Below are 26,992 nucleotides of genomic sequence, written 5' to 3'. Positions count from 1 at the left end.
TTTTAATTTCTGGAGAGCTTTTCAAGGTCTTTCAGGCTATAATATTTTACTGACAAAATATATAATTTAAAATTGGCCTTAAAACTGAAATGATTGTATACTCCCACGGACGTGCGTCATCATGTGGTGTCCGCTAGTGTTTGACAAGAAGCGTTAGCTAGCTAGGCTACGGAAATGTCGCACCGAACATTTACTTCGTTCTGCTTGATTTTCCTGTTTGTTGACCTCTTCATGTTTGTCTCGACAGGTAAGATTTAACTATGAGAAACCAAATTCATTTTCACTTTGAAATAAAAAGTAAGATGGAGTATGAATCATTTTATGTAACCCGAAATGGCTTCGTCTTTCAGATTCCAACGGGAAAAATCCCCAGTAATCCTGAATTCACCATGCAAGATGGCAGCAGTGCCTGTAAACATTAGCAAAAGTTTAAAATTAAAAATCTTGTTACGGTTATTTAACCTCAGAGGTCTGATGAAGGTCATACTGCGATGTCTCTCCTGAGCTAACTTCCTTCCAGCACAATTGGTCAGAAAAGAAAGGAAAACACTATTTATGTTGCTTGTAGCTAAGTAAAGTCCAGAGATGTGGATGGACACCAACGACCTGTTACATGCTGGAGGCCCACCGATTTGTTATTCTGCTGATTATCCATCTGTAACTCGCCATACAGCACAATGCTAACACAATACCACAAAACTGAACGTAAATGATATGTTTGATACAAGTTTTAGTTTTTATACTGTTTGTGTGCACTGCTGCCATGTTGGACTTGGAGTTGAGGTTGGCGAACTTTCTCAGACTTTGTGAATTTAAAGTAGAAAATAAGACTGTTCTATTTGAAAGTAATTTTGACTAAGAAGCAGGAATTTCTGACTTCCCATTTCAGATGGAAGAGGCTACTGATCCGTACTGCTAATATTTTATATTTGCGAGTTGTTAAATACAGTGCAAAGGGGCTCCTGTGCTGCAGAGTTCAGCATACCGAGGGTATCTTTTAAATATTATATTTTAGTTTACCTATGAACTAGGATTCTAATGTGTGACCAATTTGGTCGCACGTGTCTAAAGTCTCAAATCTCCGCAACTCTGAAAGTCTCCGTGTGGTCAACAACAAACACACATTTTGCCTATATCGTGGTATAAACTAATAAGACATAGTCAGGACCGGGACCTCCCTGATTGGCTGTGGTCCAGATTTTCCTGAACATCGGCAAAGCGTGTTTCTGGAATATTATGTTTTTGTTGCTGCAAGTGCTTCTTATGCAATTTTTGCAAAGCTATATGTGGAAGGAAACCGTGACCTAGGACAAGCTAATGGCATAAGTCTGTGAAGGTTCTCAGTCATCCAGGTCATCGTAGTCAAAGGAGCTTGTAAAGAAAAGCGTCTGGACTTCTTTAAGTTACTTGAAGACGTTTCACCTCTCATCCGAGAAGCTTCTTCAGTTCTAAGGTCAAATGGTGGAGAGTCCCAGATATAAACCTAGTGGGAGTGACCCCCCACAGAGGGACAAAAGGACCCCCTGATGATCCTCTAATCGCCTGAGCCAAGGTGTGAAACTGGGTGTGGGTCCCAATCAGCCAGAGTTTCGGGTGAGTTCATTGTGAAACCTGGCCCCACCTTATCATGCGAATTCCTGAGGTCAGATGGCCCAGGATGTGAGTGGGTGTTCAGGCGTCTGGGAAGGGATCTCAAAACTGGATCATAGATGGCAGAGAGTTGGTGTCGTAAACCCACGCCTCTGTTCAAAGATGGTCGCTCACAGTGGACATAGATGGCTTCTTTCACTCCTCTTTCAAACCATCTGTCCTCTCTGTCCAAAATGTGAACATTGGCATCCTCGAAAGAGTGTCCTTTATCCTTAAGATGCAGATGGACTGCTGAGTCTTGTCCTGAGGAGGTGGCTCTTCTGTGTTGTGCCATGCGCTTGTGAAGTGGCTGTTTGGTCTCTCCAATGTAGAGGTCTGGGCATTCCTCGCTGCACTGTACAGCATACACCACATTGTTGTGGTTGTAAAGGGTTAATTATTAGGGGTGCAACGATACACAAAATTCACGGTTCGGTTCGGTTCGATACTTTGGTGTCACGGTTCGATATTTTTTCGATACAAAAAAATGTTCATGCATTTTTAATTTGTCATTTATTAAAATTATAAATATATATTTTAACTCAAAAGTACAGTTTTTAAATTTAACCCTAACCCTTGTGCGTGTTTTTTATTTTGACAGCGAATGCGCACCTGCGGACCACTTATGTGCAGCCCTGGTTATTTAGCTCGTCATATTGCAGCCACAGAAATTCTTTTGTCCATGAAACCATAAAGCTGCACTTTCTTTTTGCCTTATAGTCTGATTTGTCATAACTTCTCCGTTTTGTGGTAAGCTTTTCTTTGGCTGTCACTTCTTCACCCCGACCTGTCTTATTTGGCTCAGCAGAACTAAAATAATATAAAATATATATCATATATCCTGCTGCTTTTACACACGCACTCACATAAGCTCAGCGATTCTCTGCGCGATCAACCTCTCACATGTTTAAGCTTGCTGCGGGAGATTTCACTTGTCATGTTTGCATAGTAAGCTAACGATTAATAAGACAATGTCAGAGGAATTGGTGCACAAATTATCATCACTCACAGATCAGTGCTGTCGCTCTCTATACACAGTTCGCGCGATTGCAAAGTGAAAGCAAAAAACAAGCGCAAATTCAAACGCGACTTCAATATGTCACATATTGACAGTGGCTCACCGATGCCAATGACATAATTACCCAGCTACATTTCTGAAAGAATGCAAAAGCATTGACATATATTTTTCCTTTCTACAATAGCCCGACGAGCAGGGCAGAGATAGATTTTGGTACCCTGACTGGAAAAATCGCTAGCCCCGGGACGTCGGGCTAGCGATATTGCGAGCCCTGTATCTGATTGAGGAATCACTCATCTTTGTCTTTGCACTAGGATGATGTCAGCGTAAATGTGCAGTCATATTCGTTGTGTTCCCACTAGTGCTTTCAGGTTAATCTCGTTGAAATGACCTTAACGCCACAACACGGCAAATCTCCGTTAACGAGCTACCCCTGATCGCCCCGTGCATGGGGCTAGATGGCCAACACGTTAACGAGCTAACTGCGCTAACACACTAGTTCCCACCCATGTAATTGAGCATTGCATGGCACATCCAACATACTGTTTTACTTTAGTCCATGACTCGCTTACCTTCAGGGTCATACGTCACATGAAAACCAAAATAATTCCAAACGCCAGATCTGAATGAGGGTGGGCGAGGTCCATGTTGCAAGGAGAGCTTAACTTCTGTCTCGCTAGCTTGCCCTGCGCTCTTCCTTCTGATGATGCTGTCTGTGTTGAGCGCTCAGTGGATCTGCGCTGGACAGTGCAGCCTAGGCGGAGTAGTCGAACGCAGATTCACTGAGCGCTCAACACAGACAGCATCGTCAGAAGGAAAGTTGATAAAATAAATTACAAATTTTGTATTGTTCGATACATATGCGTACCGAACCGAAAGCACTGTATCGAACGGTTCAATATCGATACGAATATCGTTGCACCCCTATTAATTATGTATTTTATGTAATAATTTATAAAATTTGGGTTAGAAACAATAGCAAACAAATGGCACATAGACACTTTTCTATCGTCCACACGATATATGTCATCATATCGCCCAGCACTATTTATTTTTTTTTGTCCCGTTTGGATCTATAGCCATCAGAATTGTTGTCTTGAGGCCAAGAAAGATGCCAAGCGGATTTATTTTACCAAGTGGATCATCATGGCCTTGCCATATTGGTCCATTTGATTGACCTTTATTATAATTATGAATTTATTTTATTTTCAGTTGCTACAAACGGGACAGACATGACTGTGGGATAGGACAGGGAGAAAGAATGAAAGAAAGAGAGGGAGAGAAAGAAAACCAAAGGGGAGAAGAGACGGTGAGAAGGGAGGGAAGAAAGAAAAAAAAAAAGAAAAACAAACAAAACACCTGGATAATCTGTATGGAGAAAAAACAGAAGAGAAAGCAAACAACAAAGAGCAACATAATAAAAAAAAAGCACCATCACAATAAACTAGCTAGCAGTAGATATCAGTAGATACTAAATAATAAACGATATTGTGCAGCACGCAAGATAGACAGCGCACAATGTGCTTTGAGGCAGCAGCCAAGAAAGCTGTAGTCCGTGTCTGTGAACACCCATGTGTACACCTGTGTGCATACCTGTGTGGATCAGCATGCTTGTATTCCAAAGGTTTCTCCATGTAACGATCTGCTAGGGAGTGTGGGGAGCCACAGCCCCGTCCCCCAGGGCATGAAGCAGGTATGGAGGAGATCCAGGCCCCAGACATCCACCAGGAATGAGCCGGTACATACATGAGCGCCCAGCCCCAAACGACCACCACCAACACACCAACGTCTGAGGGCATCAGCCACCGGCAGGGAGTGTGGTGAGGGGAGATAGGCCTCCGTACTTTGGAGGGCCTGAGATGTACCCAGAGAGGTTGAGTCTAAGACCCAACCTGACATATAGACACAGACGAACAGGCACACGCAGACACAGACGTGCATTCCCACCACCATATGCACAACCAAATACTCGGCACTCACCCAACGTTTAGACAGACACAAATAGACACTGCACAGACAGTCGCACTCCCCAAACATACTCTATACCCCAGGTCCAGGTACCCCCGCCCTCAGAGGGGCAAGCCGCACCTAGACCCAGGAGATGTAACCCTTCTCTCTGGGGTGGAGGCCCAGCACTATTTCTGTCTGAGGAAATCGAATTGAATCGGGACCTTGTGAATTAGAATCAAATCGATTATAGAAACCAGTGATGATACCCAGCCCTTTGTTAGTGGCCTACACCCGTCAGAATTGGATGTAGCTGTGGGTAATGAGAAAAGATGAAAAGAACTATTGATAACCTTTCTGTTAAGTTAAGGCCCGATCGTTTGAAATTCATAGCCAGTGCTATGATATGGAGCCATCAACCTCTCAGGTTATGTCAAACACTGGCCCGGAGACGGCATCAGATAAGGAGCCACATTTGATTGACTCCGAGCCTGAGCCCACTGGAAGTAAAAGGAGGAATATATATATATATATATATATATATATATATATATATAATTTTAAAAAAATAGAATTTCAAAGAGAGTGGCTTGACCAGTTTCCTTCGCTAAGATACAGTAAAGCTGACAACCTGATGCACTGCATTTACTGTTGGGAGTGTGGAAAGACCATGGCCAGCAATACTGCATTTGTGACTGGTGGTAATATGTTTCGAAATGAAATGCTGAAAATGCACAGTGTGCCCAGAAAATGCATTATATACTGTGGTAAATGCACTGGCCAAGTGTCCCCTCTCCCCATTGCCTTTCAGCGGCAGGCAGCAGTAAACAGGTCGTCAGAGGAGGCCGAGATGATGATTAAGTTTAACATTGTGAACAATATTGCCAAAGAGTGCCAAAGCAGTTTAAGCACAATCACTTTTTCAGTAACTTATTTTTCTTGTAGAACTTTGTGTTGACAAGATTGTTAGTTAATCATTTACAGATCAATATTGTCTGTATGGACAGCAATTTCTGCCCAAATAAGTGAAATGTAAAACTGCGGTGTTAAGCAATGTGGTTGAAAAAAAAAGAATTGGGTGCACCTAACTTTTGTGCTGGTGCGCATTTAAGAAAAGAAAAAAAAAAAGCGCACCAGTGCAGCCGTGGCAAAAAGTTATTGAATAGAGGCAGCTGTTGCAGCAAAGCAGTGGCATCTGAAGCTGCCACTCTAATGCTGCTTTTATGCTTCAGTGCAGTAATATGAGGCAGACAGACGGCTCATCTACCTGCATAGTGTTTGATGTTGACAAAGACAGTGTATGTGGTACAACCGGTCTGTGGGCAAATCTTCCTTGTGCTGTTTGTTGATCTTCAGCCAATTGGAGAGAACAGTGAAGTTATAACACACAAAGAGCTGAAGTCAAAGCCATTGTTACAACAATGAGTGTTCACTGCAGCCACTCTGTGCTTTCCATGCTGTTTTTTTATATCTCTAATTTTTTGCACTTCACCTGTTCCTGATGATCTACTGACATGCAGTTGGGATTTTGAAGAACTAGACAGGAGGCTAGTCTTTATCCATTTTCTCTCCAAACAGACACATGTACATTTGTGGGACCCGAAGTTACACTTAGAATTAAGTTTCACTCAGGAGCAGCAACCAGCTGCCACAGCCACAGTCTGAGCTGCTCCTCCTGCATTTCTAGCTCTACCTGTTCCTATAGCAGAATCTGTGTGGCAGTCACTTTGAAGCCTCTTTGGGCTGTTTTTACCTTTGTTATGCACTGTGTGTTAAAGCCCAAACACTAAAAGAAAGATGTGGTGGGACTGTAGCTTAAAGTTTCTCCTTCACCAGTAAACTGAGATCTCAGACCATGTTATGGAGTAATGCAGTAATGTAATTTAACTACAACTGTAACTAATTACAGTTTTCAGCAAGTAATAAAAAATGCAAAAAAGAAGATGTAAAAATAACTATTTTAATAATATCCCCAATGCTTCTGTGATGGTGACACAAGGCTGGGTGGAGTCTGTGTGCACCTAACATGTTGGTGTGATCAGATCTCACAGAGACAAAGAAGTGTAATGTGTGTGTCAGTGTGATGTGTTGTAGTTTCAGGAGTCAGTATACAGCCAAGGGCGGATCTACAGAGGTGGCATGGAGTGGCATGTGGCACCCTATAAGGATTTCTTGCCACACCTAGCACCATTGTAGTTTTGTAGATTACAAAAAAAGCATTGGCTACATTTTAAGTCATATTATACAATGTAAAAGCTGCATATGTGTAAAGAGATTACTTTGATTTTGCCAGCTCATTTGATTTCCATGCCACCCTAAGAAGCTTCCTGGTTAAGATTTCATTACATCCAGCCCTGTGTACAGATACAAAGCTTTTTGTTCAGTGTATACAAACAGCTGTAGCTACATAAAGGCAGCATGCAGAGACTCACAGTGTCTTATAATGAGAGGCTGCTTTCTCTCACACATTATGTTCACTTATTATCAGTGTGTGTTACTCCTCACGCTGTTGAAGTGAACAGTTGTACTTTGACCTTTAGCCTCTCTGCTCTGTGTTGTTTCCTCTTACAGACCAGAAGAACATCACAGCTCAGTCTGGAAAGATTGTCACTCTGACATGTCGAGCTCCAAACAACAACATCACAAGTGTAGAGTGGAGCAGAGCTGACCTGGGAGATGAATATGTGCTTTTGTATCGGAATAATAAGATGGATCCAGTCAACCAGCATCCATCTTTTAAGAACCGGGTGGATCTGCAGGACAGACAGATGAAGGCTGGAGACGTGTCTTTGATTCTGAACAATGTGACGATTAATGATACTGGAACATACAAGTGTGGCGTCATCCAAGAAGAGAGAGGAGGTTTGAAGCTCATCAACACCACCTATGTTCATGTTGTTCCTCCAGGTGAGTGAGTAGAGCTGAGTGTGTGTGTGATCAGAGGTGAAGCTGCTTCCTGGTTGTTGATGTTTGTTTCTAAAGATGTTGTTGATGAGACTTTGTAGAAAGCAGCTGGTCTGAGTGATGGGATCAGAGTGCAGTAGATAATGTCTGACAGCAGTTTGAAGAGGAAATGGATTCTGTTCTGTTCTTCACTCATCACCTACCTGACAGCTGACACCTCACACCTGTTTCTCACCTGCAGGTCAGACAGGAGGAGACACAGAGGATGGAGGGAAGGAGGCAGAAGAGAAGGAAGCAGGAGGGAAGGAGGATGGATATGTTGGACTGAAAGTTGGTCTGCCTGTTGTTGTTGTTGTTGTTGTTGTTGCTGTTTTAGTTTTATGGTCTGTGAAATGCAGAAACCATACAAAAGGACAAAGTCCATCTCCGTATTCAGATCAGCATCTCTGCGAACAGACCTCTTAACAGCTGAAAGCTGGGTGCCAGGCTGATGTTCTTACTTCTCAGCGTCATCATTGATCTCAGAGGAGTGGAATGATCTCATCATCCAACAGACAGACGTCAGACATGCAGAATTTAGTTCTCTGAATATCATCAGACCTGTTCAGACTATGTTGGTGTGTCTCTGTGCAAACACCACAACAACATCTCAAACAACACAACTCATCTTCAGTGTTGAATGGAGAAAATGTTTAAATCAACTCATTTATTCAGTGTACTGCATGATATGGTATCCGAACGTGTATTTGTTGTAGCCTCAGGTTGGTCACTCATTTCATTTCAACAGTTTACATTCTTTAAAAATATCTGTTACATTTCTGCCTTAACCTCCTAAGACCCGAGCTCTTTCATGGCTTGCATTTGTAATTTCTCTTTGATAATTGGGCATATTGGGACCTGATGAATGTAAAAACAAATACATGCCAGAGTTTTTTTTTTAAACCTTATTTTTGTTTCTGAAAGAAATGAGATCCACATTCATTTTACATTTCGATAGAGCAGTGGCAGTATAATGTCCTTGTAGGTGGATATCAGGCGCTTGTAGAGCATTTTGTATTTTGGCCTAAATAACCCAAAATGTTACAGTATAATTACTGACCAACTGAAAGCACAAACACTGTAGGTGTTGATCAGTGAGTGCAGATAAATTATTGTGGATTATAGACAATCATTAATGTCATCAGGAGCTATTTATTGGATTGAATGACTGAATGCTATTACGCTGATATTAAACCAAAGACATCCATTTATCTATGTAGCTGCAGAGTCGGATGTTCCTCCATCTGACCTGTAAAGCTTTGTTTCACTTTTCCTTCCATGAAGGTCTTTTCAGTCTGTTTGTTACTTCAGTTTGAATAAGTCTGTTCATATAATGAATATGTTTATAATTCAAGTTTTACATGCATTGCTGCTTGTTTATTTTCTTTCTTTGTTCATTTGTTTTCTTTTTGTTTCTGTATAAAACTAAATATGTGTTTAACTGCTTTGAAGAAAAATACTCTGTATACTGTGATGACTCCACATGCATTTAAATAAACTTCAACAAATTCCAATCGAGTACATTTATTTTATTATTCTCATACTTTCAATCTTGTCTCTAAATGCTGCTTTTTGTGAGCTTAGACCCAAACCTGTTTCTATGTAGAGGTGCATGCACTGATCACTTTTACCACAATCACAACTATAACTGAGCAATCAAATGTTAGACTGAATTTATGAGCAAATCATAAACACAATTGTCTCACCTTGATCTCTGGTGTCTCATCATCTCCACCATTAATTCATGCCTAAAGATAATCTTCTGTAGCTACCATTTCTCTTTATAGTAGAAATCAAAAGATGTAAAACCTATGAAGAAAAAATTAAAAGTACAAAATCTATGACTGACTCTATGACATATAGCTGGATTGGAGTCTGCTGAGCTGATTCTGGAACCCCTTGACATCCAAATAGACTTCATCTATTGCTGCTATAATGAGATTTTTGCTTGTGCAGCAGTTCTCATTAACAGTATTTCCAAAATGATTAATTAAAGGAACTACAGTTTGTGGTGTTGCGTGTCAAAATAATCTCATTGTGCATATTTTTGCATGAAATTAAAAGTGAGGTTACTGCCATTGCCTGTGAACCAATAGAAAGCTGGTGCTCAGAGGAAGAGGGCGGGCTTTACTTGGTGTCAGTGACAGAAATGAAAAAAAGCTCAAATGAGTGAGAAGGACGATGAAGGAAACATCTGTGCTGTGTCTGCTCTGTAAGTAGAATCTCTGTGTTTGTTTGAATTCTTGTACTTTGACTGTCTGCTCTCCTGATAACTGATGATGGAGGAGAAGACATGAAAAACAAATCAGGCTGAATTCAAGTTCAAACACCATGAGGACCAACTGCAGGTCTGAACTGACTCTTTATCTTTGCTCAGGAGTCGAGGAAACACAGCAGGCAGTGAAAAGATCAAATCATTCACTCATTATATCAACACAGCTGCACAGTGGACACATGACTTTACTGGGTTATTTAAATGCAGTGGGTATTTTGTATATATTTACAGAAAGGCAGTACACATATAAATAAAGGTTGCTTCAAGAGTTGTTTTATATAAAATTTCAAACTGAGTAAGAGGACAATGAAGCATTGAAATTTTAGATATAAATATAAGAAGAGTTGTTTAAAAAACAACAAACAAAAAACAATAAAAAAATTAGAATTTATATCTAACACTACAGGTTTCATAGAGGTGCAGTGGTTAGTGTCTTGTGGTTTCCTGCATCAGTCCAAAGACATGTTTGGTTAATGATACTAAACTGGCCGTATGTGTGAATGTTAGTTTGTAATGGACTCCAGTAATTTTAAAACAGTGGATTTAGACTCCAGCTCCGTCTCAGTTAGATTATTAATTAAAATGATGGATTAAAATTTCACCTGTTTTTTTTTTAGCATCAAATTCCCTTTTGACCGTTTTGTTGTTCAAACTTTTTAAAACATTTGCCACAAAGTGTTTTCGACTATGAGTTTCATTTTCAAAACAGATCCACACAACATTTTATTCTGTATTCGTCAAACATATATTTAACATTCATGGCTGGCTTGGAACAATCAAAATATAAATGAAATGTTATTCATTTGTGGAAGGAAACAAACTCTAGGGGTTCTGGTACTATGAAGTAGGTCAAACAGAAAAAACTCCACACCAAAGGACCTCAACAAGTGTGTGGATTCAAATCCAACACCTTGTTGTGCAGCAGAAGAACTAACCACTGCCCCCCCTTGATTGTATCATCAAATAGAAAATGAGCAGATACATGAGAGAGATGAGTTTGTGTGTTTGTCAGCTGTTTGTGTGGAGTTGTTCTTTATGTTCACCTCAAATCAACCTGAGTGTCATTTCTCTTTAGTTCTGATCTCACTGCTGAGCTGCACAACAAACCAAGGTCAGTAACCTTCTTCTGTCACAGTTTAAACCTGAGAAATGCTCACTGATATGACCTGATTGGGTTCATGTTCATGTTCTCACATATAAAACTGATGAAATGAAGAATTTATCACAGAATTATATCTCTTAACAAAAGTCTAACAGATCCTTTCATTGTAACCCTCACAGCTCGTCTGACTGTGAGTCCCAGCAGCTCTCAGTTCTTTAAAGGAGACTTTGTGTCTCTGAGCTGTGAGGAGGATGACAGCTCTGCTGGATGGACTCTGAGGAGAAACGCAAGCAAACAACAGAGGACTCAGTGTGGAGATGGGTGGGGAAAACCAGCTGGTTCTTCGTGTAACAACAATGTTTTCCCTCATGACAGTGGAGTTTACTGGTGTGAGTCCAGAGAGGGTCCCATCAGTAACATGGTTAACCTGACAGTCACTGGTAAGCTGAGTGTGTGGAGTTAGTGTTGATGAAGCTGTGTGTAAATGGATGAAATGCTGTAGTTTGTCTCTGTGTTGAGGTGGATCAGTGATCCTGCAGAGTCCTGTCCTCCCTGTGATGGAGGGAGATGACGTCACTCTGCTCTGTAAAACAAAGACCACTCCCTCCAACCTCCCAGCTGCTTTCTATAAAGATGGCTCCCTCATCAGGAAGCAGCCTACAGGTCACATGACCATCCAGCATGTTTCCAGGTCTGATGAAGGCCTCTACAAGTGTGACATCAGCGGTCATGGAGAGTCTCCATCCAGCTGGATCACTGTCACAGGTGACACACTCACCTGTCTGTGTTTCTGCAGCTTTCAACATTCACAATGTGACGACAACTTAATGACTGTGTTTGCTTTATTTTAGGGGAAGACACCACCACACCTCCACCTACATCCACACCTCCACCTACATCCACACCTCCACCTACATCCACACCTCCACCTACATCCACCTCACCTTTTGTTCTCTCTGTGTTGTCATGTGTTGGATCAGTCTGTGTTGTGGTTCTACTGGTGTTACTGGTTCTGCTGGTGAGATGATGTGTTCACAGGAAACCTGAAGGTGAGACTCAGACTTCCTGATCTTTCATGTTTGAGTTTGTTTACTAGAATAAAGTTCACATTCACTATGATCACAGCAACAACTTAACCTAAATGTGATCTTTGTTTAGATATTTAATTTATATAATTGTTCATTTTGGAAAAATTTAACAGATGGAAAAGTAGCTGAAGAAGATGACATCATCACTTATGTCTTTTACTGTGATGTCAAAACATCAAAACTTCAAAAACAGCCAATCAGACGACGCAGAGGTAGTACTGTGTTTTCTTCATAGAAGAGTTCATGTTGAGGTTTCAGCTCTTTGTTATCGTAGTAAACATGTTGATCAGTCTCATCTCTTTTCTTTCTTCTCTGCATTGGTCAAAAGTGAAGTCAAAGTCAGCTTTGTTGTCAAAGACCATATGTACAGTACAAGAATTTGAATTGACAACTGACAACCCTCAGTGTGTTTGCTTTATTTTAGAGAAACACACCACCACACCACACACTAGTAATGTAACTAAGTTACTTTAAATTAGTAACTTAGTTACATAACTAGTTACTTCTGTCAAAAGTAACTCAGTTACTTCAAGTTACTCATTACTTTCAAAGTAACTAGTTACTAGGGAAAGTAACTTTGGTTTTACTCAGAATTCTCTTGTTAATGTGTTGCTTCTGTAACTGGATACCCAGCAAGATTGCCAGTCTTCTAGCTTGCTTACTTGCCACATGTGCACTGTGCCACCTACCAATAGAAAGGAAAAAATAATCTGCATATTTCCACAAGAGAAATCCCACGCCTCGACCGTCATTGACCGCCGCCATGATTCTAGCCTACGTCACAGCGTCATGTGCGCTTTTTACATCCAACACAAAAACTGCAGTCGTGGTGCTTTTTCAAATTCAAATTCAAATTTTTTATTTGTCACGTACACAGTCATACACAGTACGATATGTACTGAAATGCTTGGACAACTGCTCGTGACCTAAAGAAAACAAAAAAGGAAAAGGCTATGAATAAGAAAGGAAATAAATATGAAAAATTAAAAAGGGTAAATTTAACTAGGAAGGAATAAAATATAAATTAAGGTTAAAAATAATATAGTATCATCAGAATTCAAGTATTTTTAGACATTGAATTTATGACACTGAATTTTTATCCTCCAAATTTCCCTGCAAAAATATTCACCTGCAAAAATTCACCTGCAAAAAATTCACCTGCAAAAATTCACCTGAAAAAAATTCACCTGCAAAAAATTCACCTGCAAAAATTCACCTGAAAAAAATTCACCTGCAAAAAATTCACCTGCAAAAATTCAACTGCAAAAGTGATGAACTTTAATGACCCAAGCCAGAGCAATCAGCACCAGATCGAGTCGAGTGGCTCTCAGCCAATTAAATTACGCTGTTTGATCACATGACACCGTTAGCCAGCAGTTTGTCTCCTAAAAGAGAGCTATTTAGAGGTGAGTGATTAAGTTTTTCTCCTAAATAGAGATCATTACAGAACGCCTAGTCCTACTTAAAATCCCATTTATTTTTATTTTATCATCTACTCGAACTAAGGAAAACGTTTGACTAACTCAAAGACAATTTCCACGCCTCCCCTGCCTGACTGCAGAGGCAGTTTTGAATTTAGGAGCAGCAAGATGGAAGCGGCAAACCCTGGCGATTCTCCGGTAAGTATATTGTTTTTTATCTTCAAGTTTGTCTTTTGAAACGTTAATTTTATTTAAATCCGTTGCTCACGTATAAAGTACACAGACGGGGTCTTTGCTCAACTCGTCTGAGGCGTGTCTCACTAAGCGCTACATGCTAGCATCCTGCTAACCGAGCTACCCTTTACATGCTGTGCTTTAGAAAATAGGATAATCGTTAAAAAATACTCCGCAGATATTGATAGATAGACGAACACTGCAAATATAATGTTGTAAACGAAAACGGCCTTTGGTGAAGTGGTAAAATACACCATGAATAAAGCCATAGATTGAATGGCTGCCATGGTTGCAGAACAGCCTGATTTAATGACAAGAATGGGGAAGAGTGAGGCGAAGTGAACCAAAGCCACAAAACACGGTCAGGCAAGGCGGCAAAAGGGCAGTGATCTGTCCGTCAGTATGAAGTTGGTGTGTGCTTTGGTGAACAAAAACTCGAGACCGGTAGCAGGAAGATGGGAGACTCGTGTTTCACTGGAATAGTGGTGAATTAAAACATCCTTTGTTGGGGACATTTCGGTGTAAATGCATCCATACAGGCAAGACAGAGGCAGACCAGACAGTGAAGAAAACAAGGCAAACATTAGAAATATTAAAACGGAAATATAGGATTAATATAACATACAATTGGGGAAAATGTAAGGAACACAATGTAAATGATATTGTAAAGTCATTAAAACAGCATACTCTGATTAAAAGAAACAGATAATTGGGTAGGATGATGATGATAATAATAATAATGTTAAAGAACATGTACAAGATGGGTATGTATACTTGTAGCCAGAACTTAACTACAAAGTTGTAGCATGCCAGACCATCTTGATTGAATGTAACTTCGCTCCACACAAGTTTTATGGTAGACATATTCATATTGGTATCTAATAAATGATTAATTCTTAGATTTTATCAAACGTTAATTTATAAATTGTTTCTGTCTTTATGTGTTTGTTTCAGATTATGCAAGATGTAATTATTCAGTCAGCAAGACACTTGCTGCAGTTACTGACATCATCCAACTGAACTGCTGCTGTGATGAATCAGAATACAAGGTTTACTTTAGCAAGACCTATGAGTTAATGCTACATTTAACTAAATTGTTATATATTTTGTGTCCAATATTGTCTCCATATGATTTTGTTTTTTGCAACATCTTGCAGAGAACAGAGTCAAGGTACCAGCTTGGTCAACCCTAAAAGACCATCTGTTCATCAAGAAATGACCAGGTGAAAAAGTCATAAAATAAACACTCTGCATGAATTTAGGATGCAACTTTATATCTTACCTGCTCTACACTCAGGGCTTGAATTACAACAACAGTCAATCACATAAAAAAAAAAACTTTTGGTAGTTCTGTGTCTCTCTCTCTCCTCCAAACCCAGATGGCTGCTGGTACTGAACCGGGTTCTGGTTCTGCTGGAGGTTTCTTCTTGTTAAAGGGGAGTTTTTCCTCTGCACTGTCACTTCATGCTGCTCAGTGTGAGGGATTGTTGAGGTTGAGTCCATATGTCCTGCGAACAACTGCTGGGCAATGACACCATGCAATCTTCTGGGATTCCTTGGATAGAAAACCTGTGAGCTGCACTTGTCCTTGGTCTTCACAGCTCACCTTTTTACTGTTTATTGAATCAAAATTCTCCAGTGACATGGATTCTACATTGTAACTGATGTGATGTTCTATAAAGTGGTTTTAATAAAAAAAAAGGCAAAAATTAGTTTGTTTCTTTATTCAATTTTTGAACAGTGATACTCATTCAGTAAATGCAAATTATTTACACGGCAGTGCACTATAGGCATAAATCTAGACCCCTAGATAAAACATGATGGCATTATAGCAGTGACAACTCCTCCACAGTAGCAGGTGGGATTTTTCTTTTTTGAGGACGGCTCCTTTTACCTGTCACTACAGATGGTCTGTTTGTTCTGATCAAGAGCCTTTTTTTGGGCAGCTGAAGAGGAGAAGTCTATCTTATGGCCAACCTCTGGCTGTATCTTGGTCATATTACCCAGCAAAACCCAGTATGCAGGTTCATCTGTAACAGTCCTTGTGCCACAGATCACTGTTGCTTCTACATTAAACAGAAGAGCAGTGACGTGGGTGCAGGTCTCCGTGACTCCGGCCTTACAGCTGCAGTGGGCGGCTTCAACCTTCCCTGTGATGCTCACAGTGACCCATGGCTGCAATGCTGGTTCATTCAGTCTTTGAGAGTGCAGGACCTGAAACACACACAAAGTTCTTGTCTTTAAATGAACTATGAGCCAAGGCTGACATAAATGTTTTATCTACTTAATCATTAATGTAACAGTGTTTAGAAAGTTAGCACATACATGTAATTTTTCATTTCTTTATGTGTCCATCTATAGAACGCTGCATGTTATAGTGTAAATCTGCCTGTTCTCTGTCAGAAACCTGCCTGCAGAAAATGAACCTAAAGGATGTAATGCAAGGATGTCATCACTTTCAAGATGGAGAAAGCATAAAGTGACAATTATGAATCACTTAATATGATAAGGAGATTCTGCAGGTCATTAATCAATGTATAAAATTAAATAAAATTATTTTTAGTGACACAAGATACAAATATGGAAGGAAGATGTATAATCGCTCAGTTTGGGGAAATTGTGGGTAGCCTGCAAGGGCCTCAACTTCTCCATACCCACAATGTGCAACAAATGGGCACAGCTATCTTCAACAGTGGAACATCGGCCAGTTACTTCCAACTTTAACGCAGCTTGTAGTCTTGGAGAGCAGCACACCACAACTTCTGCTAACAGTGGAAACAGATTAAGAAATCCATGCAAACAGATTCATAAACCGAAAGAATATTATTTTACAGGATTAATGATCATATCAGCCGCTGGCTGATCACAAACCCTGAGGGTGTATACGAGAAGCAGAAGAAGCAGAGGGGATATCCCGTTTAAGTTTAGATAGTATTTGTAAAGATATTGACCATATCCTTTTCTGAAAGTGTGGATATAATGGATGGGGTAAGGTACTGACATGCTACAACTTTATAGTTGTTAAGTTCTGGCTACAAGTATACATACCCATCTTGTACATTTTTTTATTTTATTATTATTATTATTATTATTATTATTATTATCATCATCATCCTCCTACCCAATTATCTGTTTCTTTTAATCAGAGTATGCTGTTTTAATGACTTTACAATATCATTTACATTGTGTTCCTTACATTTTCCCCAATTGTATGTTATATTAATCCTATATTTCCGTTTTAATATTTCTAATGTTTGCCTTGTTTTCTTCACTGTCTGGTCTGCCTCTGTCTCACCTGTATGGATGCATTTACACCGAAATGTCCCCAACAAAGGATGTTTTAATTCACCACTATTCCAGTGAAACACGAGTCTCGCACCTTCCTGCTACCAGTCTGGAGTTTTTGTTCACCAAAGCACACACCAACTTCATACTGACGGACAGATCACTGCCCTTTTGCCGCCTTGTCTGACCGTGTTTTGTGGCTTTGGTTCACTTCACCTCACTCTTCCCCATTCTTGTCATTAAATCAGGCCGTTCTGCAACCATGGCAGCCATTCAATCTATGGCTTTATTCATGGTGTATTTTACCCCTTCACCAAAGGCCGTTTTCGTTTACAACATTATATTTGCAGTGTTCGTCTATCTATCAATATCTGCGGAGTATTTTTTAACGATTATCCTATTTTCTAAAGCACAGCATGTAAAGGGTAGCTCGGTTAGCAGGATGCTAGCATGTAGCGCTTAGTGAGACACGCCTCAGACGAGTTGAGCAAAGACCCCGTCTGTGTACTTTATACGTGAGCAACGGATTTAAATAAAATTAACGTTTCAAAAGACAAACTTGAAGATAAAAAACAATATACTTACCGGAGAATCGCCAGGGTTTGCCGCTTCCATCTTGCTGCTCCTAAATTCAAAACTGCCTCTGCAGTCAGGCAGGGGAGGCGTGGAAATTGTCTTTGAGTTAGTCAAACGTTTTCCTTAGTTCGAGTAGATGATAAAATAAAAATAAATGGGATTTTAAGTAGGACTAGGCGTTCTGTAATGATCTCTATTTAGGAGAAAAACTTAATCACTCACCTCTAAACAGCTCTCTTTTAGGAGACAAACTGCTGGCTAACGGTGTCATGTGATCAAACAGCATAATTTAATTGGCCGAGAGCCACTCGACTCGATCTGGTGCTGATTGCTCTGGCTTGGGTCATTAAAGTTCATCACTTTTGCAGTTGAATTTTTGCAGGTGAATTTTTGCAGGTGAATTTTTTGCAGGTGAATTTTTTTCAGGTGAATTTTTTGCAGGTGAATTTTTTTCAGGTGAATTTTTTGCAGGTGAATTTTTGGCAGGTGAATTTTTTGCAGGTGAATTTTTTTCAGGTGAATTTTTTTCAGGTGAATTTTTTGCAGGTGAATTTTTGCAGGTGAATATTTTTGCAGGGAAATTTGGAGGATAACAATTCAGTGTCATAAATTCAATGTCTAAAAATACTTGAATTCTGATGATACTATATTTCTTCCATAAAAAAAATGAAATAACTGTACAACACAAATTAGAATGAAGGGTAAATTTAACTGGGAAGAATAAGATAAAGATAAATATATAAATTAAAGTTGAAAATAAAATAACTGTACAACAAAATACACAATACACAATATAGAACTATATAAGAATGTATGAAGAAATCTAAATATAAATAAATATATACACAATAACAGCAGCTGTACAAGTATTAACCGGAAATGAAGAATATAGTGACCAGTGTTGTGCAAAACCAAAGTCCAGAAAGTCCAGTGTGTGTGTAAGAACCATATGTGTGGGTCAGTACTGTGTGGTGGTGTGATTGAGAGACCGTATCGCCTGCGGGAAGAAGCTCCTCCTCAGTCTCTCTGTGTTGGTCTTCAGGGAGCGGAATCGCTTTCCTGACCTCAACAGAGAGAACAGTCCGTTGTTGGGATGGCTGAGGTCCTTCACGATCTTCCTGGCCTTGGTCCAGCACCGCCTGCTGTAGATTGAGTGCAGGTCAGGGAGCTCGGAGCGGATGGTGCGCTCAGCTGACCGCACAACCCTCTGTAGAGCTCGTCTGTCCTGCATGGTGCTGTTCCCGAACCAGGTTAAGATGTTTCCCGCCAGGATGCTCTCTATGGTGCACGAGTAAAAGTTCCTGAGCACCTTGGAGGGCAGTTGGAAGTCTCTCAAGCGTCTGAGGTGGTAGAGATGCTGTCGGGCCTTTTTCACCACGGTGTTGATGTGACAGGACCATGACAGGTCCTGCGTGATGTGAACTCCGAGGTATTTGAAGCTGTCCACTCTCTCCACTGGGCACTCGTTGATGACGGGGGTCTGGTAGTTCCTCTCCTGCTTAGTGCTGAAGTCCACTATCAGCTCCTTTGTCTTACTGACGTTTAGAAGGAGGTTGTTCCTCTGGCACCAGTTCTCCAGATTCCTAATCTCCTTCAGGTAGGCCGTCTCGTTGTTATCAGAGATCAGGCCCACCACGACGGTGTCGTCAGCAAACTTGATGATGGTGGTGGAGCTGGTAGTGGCCACACAGTCATATGTGTACAAAGAGTACAGCAGGGGGCTCAGAACACACCCCTGGGGGGCTCCAGTGCTGAGAGTGGTGGAGGCTGAGACATGTCCGCCCATCCTTACTGCCTGTGGTCTGCCAGTTAGGAAGTTGGAGATCCACTGACACATAGATGAGCTGAGTCCCAGATGCTCCAGCTTGGTGGTGAGTGTGGAGGGAATTATGGTGTTAAATGCAGAGCTGTAGTCTATGAAGAGCATTTTAACATAATTCCCCCTTCTAGTGTCCAAGTGAGTGAGTGATGTGTGGAGGAGATGAGAGATGGCATCGTCTGTGGAACGTTTTGGACGGTAAGCGAACTGTAGTGGGTCCAGTGTGTCTGGTAGTGAAGAAATGATGAAGTCTCTGACCAGGCGTTCAAAGCACTTCATCACTACTGAGGTGAGGGCTACAGGGCGATAGTCATTGAGAGAAGCAGGGTGCGGTTTCTTCGGGACAGGAACAATGATGGACTCTTTGAAGCATGTGGGGATCACCGACTGAGATAAAGAGATGTTGAATATCTCAGTGAACACAGGAGCTAGCTGGTATGCGCAGTCTCTTAGGATACGACCTGGGATGCCGTCTGGTCCTGCTGCTTTCCTGGTGTTCACTCTCTTGAAGGCTCTCCTTACTTCATGCTCGGAGATGACGAGCACGTTTCCGGTGCTGGCAGTATCTTCCTGTCTGCAGCCGTTAGCGCCGCTAACACTAGCATTGTTGGAGACCTTAGCTGCAGCCTCGAAGCGAGCATAGAAAGTGTTCAGCTCGTCTGCCAGAGTCACGGCCGCGTTCGTCATACCGGTTGTTGGTGCTTTATAGTCCGTTATTGTCCTTAGTCCCCGCCACAGGCTCCTAGAGTCACTCTGTTGGAGTTGTGACTCTAGTTTCCTCCCGTAGCGCTGCTTCGCCTCTTTCACCGCCCTCCGCACGTTATATGACGCGGCTTTGTACGGGTCCATGTCCCCCGTCATGAGTCCCGTGTTGTAGGCAGCGGTGCGGGATCTCAGAGCGTTGCGGATGGTTTTATCCACCCACGGCTTCTGGTTGGGAAACGTTGTGATAGTCTTTGTCTCCACGGTATCATCCGCTAGTTTCCCGATGAATCCCACAACCGCTTCCGTAAACACGTTGACATCATCATCGGAGCTGTTTCTGAACATGCCCCAGTCTGCGTCATCGAGTGCGTCCTGTAACGCGGCCACTGATTGATCCGTCCAGCGCGCGACCTTCCTCTGAACCGGAACTTCCTGTTTCAGCCTTTGTTTGTATTTTGGCATGAGGAAGATGGCGGCGTGATCAGATTTGCCAAACGGGGGGCGGGGTTGTGCCTTGTAACCGTCCTTGACCGTAGTGTAGCAGTGGTCCAGTGTCCTTTCACCCCTGGTGGGGCAGGTGATGTGTTGATAAAAGTTCGGCGCTGCGCGTTTGAGGTTGGCGCTATTAAAGTCCCCCGTCACAATAAGCGCAGCGTCCCGGTGTTGTGTCTGGTGCTGTGTGAGTGCCTCATGCAGCTCGCATAAGGCGGTGACCGTGTCCGCTTGTGGTGGAATATAAACGGCACTTACAATGACCGATGTAAATTCCCGAGGTAGATAAAAAGGACGACACATGATGGACAGTAGTTCCAGATTTGGTGTGCAGGAGCGTGTGAGAGGAACAACGTTCGCACTGTTGCACCAGTTGTTGTTCACCATTAAACACACGCCGCCTCCCCTTGACTTCCCCGAGTCCCGTGTCCTGTCCATGCGGTGAACCGAGAAGAACTCGGCCGGCTGGATGGCGTGGTCCGGCACCGCTGGGTTCAGCCATGTCTCGGTGAAGCAGAGGAGATTGCAGTCCCGAATGTCTCTCTGGAACTTTATCCTGGCCCTGAGGTCGTCAAGCTTGTTCTCCAGTGACTGGACGTTGGCGAGCAGGATGCTAGGCAGAGGTGTGCGGTGTGCACGAGCTCTCAGCCTGTTCCTGACGCTGGCTCGCTTCCCTCTAGGCCGCCGCCGCTTCCCTTTGTTCTCCCTCGAGATCTCACTCGGCCAGCTCGGATCCGGAGTTAAAAACTTCGAATTGTGAGTACATTGTATACCAATAGAAACAAGAGTGTCACTGTCATACCTAATGTACCCAATGGTGATGATTTTGCCGATTTAGAAACGCTGAAAACTAACTTAAAAAACAAAGACAAAGAAAAAGTGGTCGGAGCAGTCGTGACGGCAGCCAACCTCACCGGCGCCATCTTATGATCTTTCGATTGTACTCAGAACTCGGAAATTCTGCCTTCTGAATAGGAAGATTTAGGTAACACCAGACTGCAGATGAGCTGCATACATGGCTGGACTGGGACAAAAAATCGGCCCGGGTCCGGCCCACCATTATAGGAAAAATCATAAAGCCTTTGAATGAAAATAAACACTGTTGTGACAGTGATGTACACTGTTCTGATGGTATATATGTATCAATCTATCAATCGTTTGTTGTAAGATTCAGATAATTATTCTTTAAAAGCTAGACATTTTAAATGAGAATAAGAATAAGAAAGTATTTCTTTGTGCCCCCCTCTCTCTGTTAATGCTCTACCTGCCCCCCTGGCAACACTTTGCTAGACCCGCCCCTGCACAGCTACCAGCTGTCAGCTACTTAGAAAAGGATCCTGGTGTTATTTGTCTCTCAGAAACAGTTCATAACTTCCCTTCAACTCATTCATGTCACCTAAAAGGTAAACCTGTTTCTCCATCACAGCTCTGATGATTCAGTAAGGACATCTCCTGGTTTCATCTTCATGTTTCCCTCTCACCACATGTCCAAACTGACATCCTGACCAGCAGCTTTACAGCTGTGGCTCCAGCAAACATCAGCTGATACTAGAAATTAATATTAAATAAATTCTAACAACAGCTGATCAAGCTTAAACGTGCTGCTGTTGTTTAGCGCGACATCCGCTGGTTTCCTCTTTCTGGCGCAAAGTGAGCGATAAACAAACAAGAGAGAAAAGCCGATCAGCTGATCATTGATCAGTTTTCATGATTGAAGTAGCAACAGGAGAGGGAGGGTAAGAGGATGAGAGGAGAAGAGGCAGCTGTGCAGCGTAAACACAGAATAACTTCAGCTTTGTGTCTTTTTCATTGTAGCTGAAGTCCGGGACAAAATGTTCCTTTTCACCTCAATACGAAACCCGTAATATTTTCTCTGAATACGAGACGATTCTGTTTTTTACAGGACGGTTGGCAACTCTAATAACTAACCTTATGAACAAAATAAAGTTCAACATCAGTAACATCATAGCACCCGCCCAGCTGTATGGAAACTCCGTCATGCTTGCTAGTACGCAGTACGGAAAAGTCAGCATAACAAAAATAAACTCCACCTACTTTATATCTGACCCAGACAGACTGCAGGTCATAACTTCTTACCTGAAGTTCAGTTCACCTGACACTCGGACCGGCGGCCGCTTCGGGTCTCTCCTCCTCCTGCCTCACCTTTCTCTCATCCACCTGCTGGCCTCCACCACTTGCTAATGTTAATGAATCTGTGGAAGCTCCGTGATAGCCACCACACGAAGTAACGAATAACGAGCCTATCTAAATCCCAGTAACGATTAATGTTACTTAACAATGCGTTAGTCCCAACACTGGTACTTATTGAGTGTTGTTCACTGTGAGCTGGACTGTGTGTTTGTGGTCTGTTGTTGAAGCTAACAGCTCTGCAGTCGTCCAGCATCCTGTTTCTGATAGAAAGAAACACTTCAGCTGCAGGTGTTTCAACACAGGACTGTTCATTTTAAACACAGGAAGGAATGTGAAGATATCATTTGGAAAATCATTTCTCATTTCTCCAAACTCAACCTTTTACAGTAGATTTACTCCCCCCCCCTAAATTTACCCTTTCACTATTTTATATGTCATCAGCATTTTAAATCTCATGTACCTCAGTATCTGTGCCTTAAAATCTGATTGTCACTTCTACAGTTTTATTATTTTGATATTTTGATGACATCCTCCATGCTGACCAGATCTCAGTTATGATTTTAATTTTAGTTTAACTGTAGTCTAAAATGTCTTCTCACTGCAGTGAGTCCTGGCTTGGCTAATGACAGTGTTCATGTAGTGAAAGCATGTTTGCTTTGTGCTCTGTGGTTAAATGTGCCAGCCTGCATTGAAAGAACATGGAAGCTCTCACAGTTCTTTGTGGTCACTCTGTTTCTCAGCAGAGGTGTTAAAAAAAGAAAAGGTACAAAGGTGCTGATTTTGTAAAGAGTTGTCCATTAGACTTTTCATGATGCAACTTCACAAATAATAATAATAATAATAATAATAATAATAATAATGTAGTGTAAGAATATAATAATACTTTAAATGTTCTATCTGCAGTAATTTAAATGTTTTTTCATTATACAGAGACTGATTCAGCTGCAGTCGACGCAGCAGTGAGAAATGAAGACTTCACTTAAACAACCATCAGAACAAGGAGGCCCAGACCTACCAAGGGGGCATTCATAGTCAATATCAAGTATATAAACAGAAAGACTGAACGTCAATTCATTTTGTCTTTTTTAAAGTCCTGCATGTAAAACCAAAGCAGCAACTTCCTGTTGTTTACAGTTAAAGCTGATGAGGCTTCTCACTGCAGTGTGTTCTGGTTTGGCTAATAATAGTGTTCATGCCGTGACGATAAGTTTTCTTTGTGCTTTGTGGTGAAGTGCACCAGTTTGCATTAAAAGAAAATACTGTAGCAGCTTTGTGGCGTTTGCCTTTGTCACAGGGTGGAAAGGGACAAGTTATTTAAGTTTTGCACGTTTTGTTGTGTTTTACCTCTTTAATATTTTAATATGAAGTGTATTTACTTAGTTTTTTATATTGCATGTATTGGTCATGTTTTGTGCAGTGGTTATGTTGTTGCATGTTTTCGTTACACCGTCAAATTGTCCTGGAAAGACGCCACCCCTACCTGATAGTAAACTGATCACACCTGCGAGAGATCCCAGAGAGGCCAATAAGAGGGCCTGGCAGACCAAAGGAAGTGGTTCGAACGAGAGGCAAGAGAGGGCCGAAGCATGAAGGCACCCATGAGTGTCACGGGAACCCACGAGAGCCTGGAGTGACACGGAGGCTTAAGAGATGGGGCCTGAGAGGCCTGACGTGAGGCTTTTAGATAATTTACAGAGTGACATATAAGACGGCTAGAGTTGGCTTTGAGCGAAGGACACCAGCGCGCAGAGCACCAGTGCAGAGAGTACCAGTGCAGAGAGTGACAGTACCAGTGGGGAGAGCGGAGACAGCACCAGCCGGGTGGCTTTGCAGTTTTAAAGAAGCGGCGGGTGGAGTTGAGAGCTCTGCCCACCCGGGGTAAGTCTCCGACTTATCCCCTTTTATTGAATAAAAACTGCCGGAAGAATAGTGACTGCCGCTCCTCCCTTTCTCTAGCATATCAAGACGCGAATGCGGAAAGGAAGGAGAGGACTCCGCTGGGTTTCCCTTTTACTTCGCTGGATTTCTTAACTCCCTGGGACTTTTAGGTCGTGGCGCAGGCCACTGGACTTTTAATGTTGTGTTTTATTGATTTTTATTGTGTTACCCCTTGGCCAAGGTTGTTTTAATTCATTTTACATTTTTAACTATTTAAATATAATAAATTATATTTTTAATCATACAGTTTTAATTTGTGTGCTTTCCCTTGGCGGCTCCACTGCTCTGCCCGTTTGAGGAAGGTTTCCTTCCTTTAAAAAAACACAAAACACCTTGGAAATAAAATCAGCCTTCCGCATCCGTTACACCTTCTTTTTCATTCAAACACCCCAGGTGTTTCTGGTCAACAACTTTCATACAGCACAGATGTTAAGACGTGGAAAATAAAATGAAAATCTCAAGTGTATAATACTATTAGCGTTGTCAGTGAAGTAATTTATGTGTTTTTTTTGTGCAGACATTGAGGGGGAACTGACATTAGTTACGAACTAATAACCATCATGCCAAAGAGGACCAGAGGTACAGCTGCTCTTTGTCTTTAACTCTCAACAGAGCTAGCTGTAGGAGTTGCTTCTTAAGAAGGCTAGTAAACCACTATTAACCATGTGAGTCATCCCATGCGCCTAGGTGTGAAAAAAGCATGGGTCATTATCACGACAGGTTTTAGGTGAAACCACTGTGGGACCTTGCTTCTTCTCCTCACTTCTCATTGGCTCCATTTTGAGAGGCGCCACCGTCGCTAAGCAGCATATCAAAGACATTAGATTCGTGCAAATTAATCACATAGTGAGTGGTTTATGTTTATGCATGTTGGAGGTATTTCCCCTTCAACATGCATGTGATCAGTGTTGTGGTCAGTAATGAAAAACTGATTTTAAAAAGTTATTACACATATTACACAGAATACTTTTTTAAAGTAATGGAGTACGTTACTTAACTACACCCAGGAGAAAGACATTTGTTATAATACTCTGCGTTATTTTCATGTTACTCTGAAAAATAATCCAAAAAACACTGTCTCATAATTATCAATTAATAATATAAACAAACAGGCTACAGCTCCCACACACCAACACAAATATGAACTGTGTGTGTTTGTGTTCAGACTTTAAACCCAAGTCAGATGTCGTCTACTCTTCACTGAAGTAGTCCACCAGTCCAACCACTGATGTCCAGCTGCTGGTCTTTAACTGGTCCTCCCAGCACTTCACACCAGATGACATCCACATGTTCAATGTATATATTGTTTTTTGTTAACATCACAGATATTTATATTTAATTTATGTTTGACTTATGTGTCTCTGCCAGATGAATAAACTTTTGTTCTCCTTACTGCAGCGAGGGTGTTTCAGTCTCTGACTAAAGGAGCTGCTCAGCCCACTCACATACTCATGCAGTGGGTGATGTGGGTTGTTCATGATGGATGTCAGCTTTACCAACATCCTCCTCTCGCCAACCACCTCCACAGACTCCAGGGGACATCCCAGCACAGAGCTAGACCTCCGCACCAGTTTGTCAATCCTGCTCCTGTCCCTGTCCGTGCATCCACTGGTGGAGGTGGAGTCCACTCCACAGGTGGAGTCCACTCTGGCCCTTCTTATACAGGATGTCTGTATTTGTAGTCCAGTTTATTGTTGAGGTGAACACCCAGGTACTTATCAGAGTCCACTATCTCAATGTCTTTCCCTTGGATGTTCACCGGTGTTGTAGGGGGTGACTTCCTCCTGAAGTCTATGATCATCTCCTTTGTCTTGCCGGCATTGATTTGGAGTACGTTGGTCTCACACCAGCCAACAAAGTCACTGATGACCCCCCTGTATTCCTGATCATTCCCATCTGATATGCATCCAATGATGGCTTTATGATCTGAGTACTTCTGTAGACAGCAATTGTCCGAATTATAACAGAAGTCTGAAGTGTAAAGGCTGAACAGGAAAGGTGAGAGAGCCCTGTGGTGCCCCCGTGCTGCAGATTACCACCTCGGACACACATGGAGCCTCACATACTGTGGTCTGTTAGTAAGGTCCATGGTCAGCTGTTTGCCTACTCCAGCTCCCTCCAGCTTCCCTCTCAGTAGTGCAGGTTGGATGGTGTTGAAGCACTGGAGAAGTCAAAAAACATGATCCTCACAGTGCTTTCTGCTGTGTTTTACTTGCATCTATTTGAAAGACTGAGTGTAAACACAAAAAAAAATATTGTATTTTATGTGCTGGAATATGCAGAAAATAGGTTTAAATGTTAAACAAATTTCTTCCAGTCAGAGAATGTTGCATATAATTAAATTGTTGCTTGATGCATAAAGTTAAAAG

At 41.7% G+C, this 26,992-nt stretch overlaps 2 protein-coding genes and 2 long non-coding RNA genes across 5 annotated transcripts; 3 read left to right on the top strand and 1 right to left on the bottom strand.

Annotated features, from left to right (window-relative positions):
- On the top strand, window positions 1-9,045 carry LOC146673375 (uncharacterized). The gene is made up of 3 exons (XM_085401958.1): window positions 1-247; window positions 7,166-7,501; window positions 7,740-9,045. Exons 1-3 carry the CDS (start codon window positions 175-177, stop codon window positions 7,961-7,963), a joined length of 633 nt encoding a protein of 210 aa, XP_085258084.1. The 5' UTR covers window positions 1-174; the 3' UTR covers window positions 7,964-9,045.
- A 2,209-nt stretch (window positions 9,046-11,254) lies between these two features.
- On the top strand, window positions 11,255-11,957 carry LOC146673374 (Fc receptor-like A). Its single transcript, XM_085402287.1, has 3 exons — window positions 11,255-11,354; window positions 11,434-11,679; window positions 11,766-11,957. Exons 1-3 carry the CDS (start codon window positions 11,333-11,335, stop codon window positions 11,939-11,941), a joined length of 444 nt encoding a protein of 147 aa, XP_085258413.1. The 5' UTR covers window positions 11,255-11,332; the 3' UTR covers window positions 11,942-11,957.
- A 1,396-nt stretch (window positions 11,958-13,353) lies between these two features.
- On the top strand, window positions 13,354-15,369 carry LOC146673373 (uncharacterized). 2 transcript variants are annotated; one of them, XR_014908610.1, is made up of 5 exons: window positions 13,354-13,408; window positions 13,509-13,621; window positions 14,612-14,706; window positions 14,815-14,880; window positions 15,037-15,369. It is a non-coding gene; the product is annotated as an uncharacterized LOC146673373 (long non-coding RNA). The 2 variants fall into 2 exon arrangements; XR_014908609.1 differs by lacking the exon at window positions 13,354-13,408 and having other exon boundaries at window positions 13,416-13,621.
- Window positions 15,367-17,734, bottom strand: LOC146673372 (uncharacterized). Its single transcript, XR_014908611.1, has 2 exons — window positions 17,528-17,734; window positions 15,367-15,871 (listed from the first exon to the last, which is right to left on the bottom strand). It is a non-coding gene; the product is annotated as an uncharacterized LOC146673372 (long non-coding RNA).
- Between the last annotated feature and the right edge of the window lie 9,258 nt (window positions 17,735-26,992).

Source organism: Rhamphochromis longiceps, linkage group LG3, assembly GCF_057381845.1.
Source record: "Rhamphochromis longiceps isolate RC_006_pf linkage group LG3, R_longiceps_female_GT1.1, whole genome shotgun sequence".
NCBI classification, from domain to species: domain Eukaryota; kingdom Metazoa; phylum Chordata; class Actinopteri; order Cichliformes; family Cichlidae; genus Rhamphochromis; species Rhamphochromis longiceps.
This window is presented reverse-complemented; position numbering and strand designations above follow the sequence as displayed.

Bases quoted from the DNA above. Each gene is read 5' to 3' on its own strand.
- LOC146673375 (XM_085401958.1), top strand. From the start codon at position 175: ATGTCGCACCGAACATTTACTTCGTTCTGCTTGATTTTCCTGTTTGTT. The intron at 248-7,165 runs GTAAGATTTAAC...TTCCTCTTACAG, and splicing joins CTTCATGTTTGTCTCGACAG to ACCAGAAGAACATCACAGCT. The intron at 7,502-7,739 runs GTGAGTGAGTAG...TCTCACCTGCAG, and splicing joins TGTTCATGTTGTTCCTCCAG to GTCAGACAGGAGGAGACACA.
- LOC146673374 (XM_085402287.1), top strand. From the start codon at position 11,333: ATGGTTAACCTGACAGTCACTG. The intron at 11,355-11,433 runs GTAAGCTGAGTG...CTCTGTGTTGAG, and splicing joins GGTTAACCTGACAGTCACTG to GTGGATCAGTGATCCTGCAG. The intron at 11,680-11,765 runs GTGACACACTCA...GCTTTATTTTAG, and splicing joins CAGCTGGATCACTGTCACAG to GGGAAGACACCACCACACCT.